At 51.7% G+C, this 7,409-nt stretch overlaps 2 protein-coding genes; one reads left to right on the top strand and one right to left on the bottom strand.

The window, feature by feature from the left end:
* Positions 1 to 249: 249 nt before the first annotated feature.
* CHC_T00001574001 (hypothetical protein) lies at positions 250 to 1,805 on the top strand. XM_005712416.1 is given in 2 exon segments: positions 250 to 1,698; positions 1,699 to 1,805. 1 exon segment carries the CDS (start codon positions 250 to 252, stop codon positions 1,696 to 1,698), a length of 1,449 nt encoding a protein of 482 aa, XP_005712473.1. The 3' UTR covers positions 1,699 to 1,805.
* Positions 1,806 to 3,833: 2,028 nt separating this feature from the next.
* On the bottom strand, positions 3,834 to 4,043 carry CHC_T00001573001 (hypothetical protein). The gene has a single exon (XM_005712415.1). It carries the CDS (start codon positions 4,041 to 4,043, stop codon positions 3,834 to 3,836), a length of 210 nt encoding a protein of 69 aa, XP_005712472.1.
* Between the last annotated feature and the right edge of the window lie 3,366 nt (positions 4,044 to 7,409).

Here is a 7,409-nt window from a genome sequence, read left to right as displayed (position 1 = left end):
CAGTGTGCTGGAAAGCCCCCAACCGAGTGAATCATAGTTGGTAACGAACTGCTCTGCGCCTTAGCGAACCCCTTTCCCCCACCCACACCGTCGTCCATAGCCCCGCTCTTTATAAACAGCCAACCCCGCCGTACTAGCTTTCGTTCCTCACCCCTCCTCACCCCTCCTCACCCCTCATCCCGACGCTCATCATCTCATCTTGACTCTTTTTTTTTTTTTTTCGTTTTACGATACCACCAACTCTCCAACATGTTTCCCACCGCCTCCCCCCAAACACCGTTCTTCCCTATCGGTTGCCCTACAGAGCCTCCCCCTATCGGTTGCCCTACAGAGCCTCCCCCAAACTCCCTCGACGCTTCCGTTACTCGCTTCACTCCTCCCGCTACCAAACCTCTTACCCCCCCACCTGCTTGCAAGGGCCGCTCCAAGCGCAAGCCCAAGGGGATCATTCGCTTTCTACCCGATGGAACCCCTTGGACTTGTGCCAGGTGCAAAACCATCATCACCCCCGTCCGCCGTAGCGGATCGGGCGGCGTTGCAACGCTTTGCAACGCATGCGGCTTGCGCCGCTCCAAAAACATCCGCGCCGCCCTCGAAGGGGGTATTTCCAAGAAGCGCGGGAAGAAGGGGCCCAACGCCAAGGTCAAATCGAATGAACGCAAGGCAGTTGCGCAGAAAAAGACGGTCAAGAAGGCTGTTGCGCTGCAGCAACACCGACAAGATGTGCCAGTTGCCAACAATACGAAACAGCCTGGCCGCTTTGTTCACCATGGAAACGACCAACATCCGAATCAAAACACACCGGCGCTTCAGGAGCAGCAGCCGGCCCGAGTCTCGCAGGCTGCTGGGCGTGTACACTACGTCATTAAGGAGGAGCAATGCGCGACAGTGGAGCAGACTGCGTATGGCATAGCGCAGCACCAGCCTCCCGCGCATTGGGAAGCACAGTACCAGCCTCCATACGGTTCCCCGGAAGAGCAATCTCCAGCCTCGGACACTTCATATGAAACTTACGCTGTCAAGGATCACAGCATCCCGGTAGAGTATTTGCCGGTCACCGCGCAGCACCAGGAGCGGGTATATGGGGAGGCAATACAAGAGGAGCTCGCCGCAGCGGTCGGCTGGGAAGCCCAGAACAAATGCGTCCCTTGGCCGGTGGCAGGAGGCTACGCTCCCGATGGCCACATCACTGAAGGCGAAGGTGGAAACCTGCAGGGCAACGAAAATGGAGTATCACATCTATTTGGATCGATGACGTTGCACGCGAATGTGATGAGGACGCAGGAGATGCAGGGTGAGCATGAAGGCACGCTGGGCGATAGATATGAAGACCAAGTGTGTTCACCAGCACTCCCATTGTCGATGAGCACGGAGAGCGACGAAGTGCTGGCGGCAATCGCTTGCGGGATGGAGGGTGCTTCGCACATGACGGATGCGCCATCTCCCCTACCGTCGGCGTCGGAGCCCATGGCAGCGGGGTTGCAGCGGTGTCTACAGAGCATCGCTGGACGAATTGCATCACAGGAACTGATGCTGCACCGCCTGAACGAGGTGCAGTTTCAACTACTCGCCGACGGGAACATTGGAGATGCGGTGTCACAGGCGCGCCGGGAGATTGCGGGGCTGAGGGACTACGGTCGTGATACGATAGAAGTGATGAGGGGGTTTGCTACAGCTCTGCTTGGCGGAAGGGAGTGAGACGTGGGACCAAGGTTGGAGGAAAAGGCTTTAGTTGTTTGTAATGCGTGCTCATCGTGTGTTTGTCGTTCAGTAAATTTTTTTTGCGTGTTTCGAAGTGTGCGAAACGAGTGGTGTCGGTAGAGTTTGAAGCGAGAGTCCAGATGCGGCTGTCGCCGCGCTACAGTACGAGCGAGATGGAAGGGTTCGACCTGAACAGGTGGCGTTCACGCCACCTGCATAGAGCATCGCGAATGGGACATGGGCAACCTATCATTCGTAAGGCATGTGTGCGGGCAGCGAGCGGGACGCTGTATCGAGGGACGAGGGAGAAAGGAAAGGGTGGAAGAGGGACGGACGTGGGAGAAGAGTGTCTGAAGAGTGTCACGGGCAACTCATTGGCATGTTGGCTTGAATGTTTGAAGGTCATTGCAAGAGCGGATGCGAGATTTCAAGGTCACAGGAGTGATGGAAAAACTTGGACAAAGACGAGAAGAACGATAGAACGATACTGGTACAGTTGCATACGGCCGATCATAAGGCCAAAAGCCTCCCAGTGCTCCGTGGGGGAGGTTTCGACGGCTAGGTACAAAAAATCGCTGACGTGTCTCTCATCTTGTCTTGTCTTGAAGGGGGGTTGCCCTACATTTTGGACAACGCCAAAATAGCTCGGATATGCAAATTATTTGAAAACACCCGTATGCACCGGGCCAAAGGCATGAGCTCATGGCACCGGCAGCAGATGGGCACGTATTCCCCGAAACTGCGTGTGCATACTGTACATTTAATTAAAAACTAAATAGTGCATCCCAAATGAAACGATTTATTTACAGACGCCTCGGTGTCCTACAGTGGTGGAAAAGATATATAAAGCACCGTCAGTGATTCTTTAGAAAAGAGCCTCGCTTGGAAAAAGAACGAGAAACACGAATCTGTCAATGGTGTGTATGCAATATGCACGGCAAAAGCATATTCAAAGGTAGAAATCTTTATAAAGCACCATACCAGACCAGAACCCCGCCAACAACCTGTTTCGCTCTTTGCGGTGAAAACGCAATTTTAATGCATAAAAAAGCACGAAATGCGTCCCACCCACCCTCTGGTAGCTTCCACACCCCCAAAACATGCCTTTTAGACTTCAGTTGAGCGATGACGTGCGTGGGAAAAATCTTGCCCTCCACCAAGCCAAATGATCGCAGCAGCGCTTCGCTAAAGAACTCAAACGCAGTGGGCCTATCGTACAGAACTTTCTCTACTGTCCTGATGCGTATAGATATAGGAAAAGGAACGGTAGGCCAAGCAAGCTCACATTTGCAGGTAGAAGACGCATAATTTGGGAGGCGTCAGGGGGATTAATGGGATCTTATCAGCTGTGCTAATCAATACGGCTCCCGGCTCAAACTCTACTGGTAAAGGGGGGGTGCTGGAGACGTCGGACAAAAACCTCAATATTAAAAGGAAAAAGTATTTGTAATTGTCAAGCAATCACCATTTTTTTATGTTTTGCGACGGGGACACTCTCAGCCTGTCGTCCACTGGGACTTGGCGAAAACAACCACGGACACAGAAGAGGAGTGAGATTGAAGCGCGCGGACACTTTTGCACCTCAACCGAGCACTAAGATCGGCCATCCAAGCAAATAAATAAAAAATAGAAAAGTCCGCCTATTTTGTATTTTTGGGTTGTTGCACACTTATACGTAGAAAGCCGTAAGCAATCGATTGAGATATTTTTTCTTTAATTTCAACCACGTCGTTCTGATATACGGCGCACTATCTGGCGCCGTTACGCGCGGCGGTGCTCCTTGGCCCGTGTCGGAGATATTTTTCAAAATATTTTGCATGTCCGATTTTTTTGTCACTGTCCGACAACACCAGCAACCCCCCTTTACGACAGATGCTCCATGTGTAGTATAACGACAGACGGGCGGAGGCTAATAATCTGGGGGCCGTGCACGGTGTACACGTGGACGAGATGTATCGATCTCTGCGCAAGGGAAAATCTAGAGAGAAACCTCTGCAAAACATAAAAAGTTCGAAATGTTACCGTCGTCGGCGAAAAAAAAACATTTCGGAAATAAATTTTGCCCTCGTCGGCTCTTCTAATTCCCGCGCTTCCTCCCTCAGCCCTCCCCGCTCTCTATCTCAGGGCCTCCTTTAAGACAGCATGGACGGGCATGTTTGGACATGTATGGACGTCAGCGTGCACCTGATTGGTCCATTTAATACTTTTCTTAACAGTATGATGGCGCACACAAAGTTAATATAATGGAATCTGTCGCTACCAACGTGCCATACGAGAGCACACCATTGGCTGTCGCCTACCGCATAAGTGCGATTAAATTCAATCTTGATCCAATTTAGCATACATTAAAATTCAATTTAATCATTTTATTGACGTCCCTGAATGCCAGTACACGGGGATCGCGATATAGTGCCTCCCTCTGTCAGTGGGCCGAAAACGGCACTATATCGAACCAGGCACTATAAGATAATGAGATTTGCGGCTTTTTTGCAGCCACTTCCTTGCATCACTGCTCAGAAAGACTGTTCGCTTCCCTATCGATAACCCGGTATGATGCACCCCTTGAGCCAATTTACGGATCACGGCGCGCTGACACAATACATTAAATTATTGGACATGTAATATTTTGAAAATCGCAAACATATACATCCAAACATGGCTGACCATGCTGTCTTAAAGGAGGCCCTCACTCTCCGGCACCCCGCACAGCCGGTCGCTCTCCCACCGTCCGGCACTCCGCACAGCCTGTCGCTCTCCCACCGACATGCAACACGCCTTGGACATCGCCACCTTTCGCCTTCCACTGTTCTGCCTCTACTGGCGAGTCCCCCACGGATCTACCGTCACACAGCGGCTGAGATTGATCTCACGCGGAAGAGAGGACTCCGACGACAACTGCAGTAGTTGCAGTGACATGAGCAAGTCACACGCTGCTCTATTCGAGGAGGCTGTGTTCGGGAAGTTCGTTTCAGTAAAGGCTCGTGAAGCCTCTATTTCGTACGTAGACTACAAAGGGAAGGTGGAGGGGCGCAATAAGTTCAGCATTCTGGAGACTCTGATGGAAGTCTCCAAAGACTTCTCGAGTCATGGAAAAGATACGGAGAGAAAATAAAAGCAGGGTTGGTGGGAGTCACTATGCTGCGGTCGAGAATTAGATTGAAAGACCGAGCACACCGGGTCGCACGCATGAATGGATGGAAGAGGAAGTTTGGTCTGAGCCGGACTATGTAATGGAAAGCAATGTTTGCGATGTGGAGAGTAAAGCTAAGTGTGTCAACCACGACAATGGATACCACTACACGTTTTTGCTGTGGACTGAGTGGCTTTCGGAGGAAAGCCCGGAGAAAGGAGATGAACTGAGAAAAACTGCAGCACAGATGAGTGCGCGGCGTAAGGGGCGAATGGAGAGCCTTTTCTACGGCCGTCTTTTAATGGCCGCGGAATACTTAGGGGATGAAGAAGATAAGAAAGTACAAAAAGGAATTTTAGAGCTAGCCAGACGAACAGGACGACTAAAAAAGAACCTAGGAGAGGGAATAAGAGCAAGGCATGCTGAGAAGAAAACACGAGAAACTAGCAAACTGTCGAGGTCCAATTGCGTGAACGTCGAATAAAAAGGCGGAAGCAGAAACACATCGCTCACGTACATGGTATTGTAACGAAATAAAATGCAGCATTTTGCTTTCTTCTTCGTCTCCTTATCACAAGAAGTCATGTTACGTCAGCTGGATAACTGAGGAATCGGCTTTCCACCTTGGTCTCACAACGCAACCTTTTACCGAAGTAGTCGATCCAATTCTTCCAATTTCCTACCAAATATTTGAGATTCATTATTTCTCACCATTACACAACATATATTTCCGACCTAGTGATCTCGCTACAAGCCTCACATAAAATCGACAGGAGATCCCTCCTCCATCCCGGGCCCCCATTACGCTGTGTTCTCATATGCTTCTCGACACCCCGCTTCTACTCTTGCACTTATCCTTCATGCCAACTCCGGCATCCTCCCAACTACTCTTGCTTCCTGCCTCTTACTCTTCTGCGCCTTTTCGCTGTTTATTTGTCTCGCGCTCCTACACCTTCTGCATGCAATAAAAAGTGCATTATACAGCGTTGAGACTGGTCTCACGCTGGAGCGGGGCAGCGCATGGCTCATTTCAAGGTTTCGGATCTGTAGTGACTCGAAGGTTTGGTTCGGGAGCCGTCTGGTGTTGCCGACGAGGTTTGGCGGCTGCCATCTAGTTAGGAAGTAACACCATCAAAATCGCTCAGGGATATTGGTGCAGTCTTGCTTAGATTAGAGGGACTGTGGCAGCATGAAGGACGTGAGGTCTGCCTCTGTCTTTGCGAATGTAAACTTATCTACGGAGAACGGTGAACGTCAGGCAAAGGTGGATGCGTTCTTGAATTTCATACAAACAAAATCGATGAGGTTTATCGCTAAAGATGGTACCAAACCTAACTTTACCAAAGAAGATATCAATGTACTTGGCTCTTACATAGACAGAAACTTGAAGCAACAATCCTGTGAAGATGAGGTGTTGAGTTGGGTTGAGTACTGCCAACCACAGATGCAGCTACACAGTGTGCTTCTCGATGCCGGTTTGGATCAGCTTGGACCAAAGAGGATCGGCAGGACGCTACCATCGGCAATGGGTCAATGGGACAATTCACCCAAGGATTTTTTCCTTCGGAAGTGAGGCGACAAGCTGCGCCAGTAAGCGCAGGTCAACGAGGGACGCTCCTCGAAGAGCCCCCTCGTTTATTCCGTGAGCACGGAGCAATGTGCGATAGACGCTGGCGGCGCCGTCGTTCTTTTTGATAACATCTGGAGAGGACGGGGGAGGTCGAATCTCCCCTGGTCGATTGGACTGCGTCGACGATTGGTGACAAGGGTGCGGCAACTGGAACAGCCGCAGGAGAAGGGGGACGAGCTGGGACGGGCACAGGGGAAGGCGGTGCAGGAGGAGCCGAGGGGGTAAGGGACGAAGAATTTCCCTTCCTTTCTGGGGCTGCGCGCACGGACAGACTGTCAGTCCGGCTAGATGACGAGGGGGCCTCTCTCGTCTCTGATAGAGGTTGACACCTGGCCACTGGAGGTGAATGGGACCGCAAAGGGGATTTGACCTCCTCACACCCCGGGGCTCTCGTCGCCCTTATCGAAGCATTCACGGGAAGAGTGGGGTCGGCCGGATCGACAGGAAGTGAAGTCGGTGAGACCGGTAACACAGGGCGAGAACGCAAAGGCTCTCTGGGACAGAGGTCGCGCTCGAGGGGATCCGCATGGAAGACGGGCATTTCAACCGGAACGGGCGTCTGACTCCCATACTGTCGACTCAGACGCGCCTCGTCGCAAGAACATTGCGATCCCGTCCAGGGGTTAAACCAAGCGTAGTCCCCCGCACCACGATGAGCACGACCAGGAGAGAAGGAGGGGCGTTGCCGGACGAAGGAACGAGAGGAATTTTGACGCCGTATCAAGTCCCAATCGACATCCTCTATTTTATCGAGGAGAGAATGCAGTTCGGTGTCCGCATCAGCACCGCCCAGGAGGTAATCGAGGGATGGAAGGAAGACTTAGAGGGTCGTGGGAAGTGGAAGAAAAGCCCACGCCGTAGCGCTTGCGTTTGGTACCACCACTGGAGTGGCTCGGGGATGAAGGAAACATGGGGCCCGTTTTGCTCTTGCACTTTCACCGATTACCG

This window comes from Chondrus crispus, genomic scaffold, assembly GCF_000350225.1.
Source record: "Chondrus crispus Stackhouse genomic scaffold, scaffold_103, whole genome shotgun sequence".
Lineage (NCBI taxonomy): Eukaryota > Rhodophyta > Florideophyceae > Gigartinales > Gigartinaceae > Chondrus > Chondrus crispus.
Note: the sequence above shows the minus strand (reverse complement) of the source record. Positions and strands in the feature narration are given on the sequence as shown.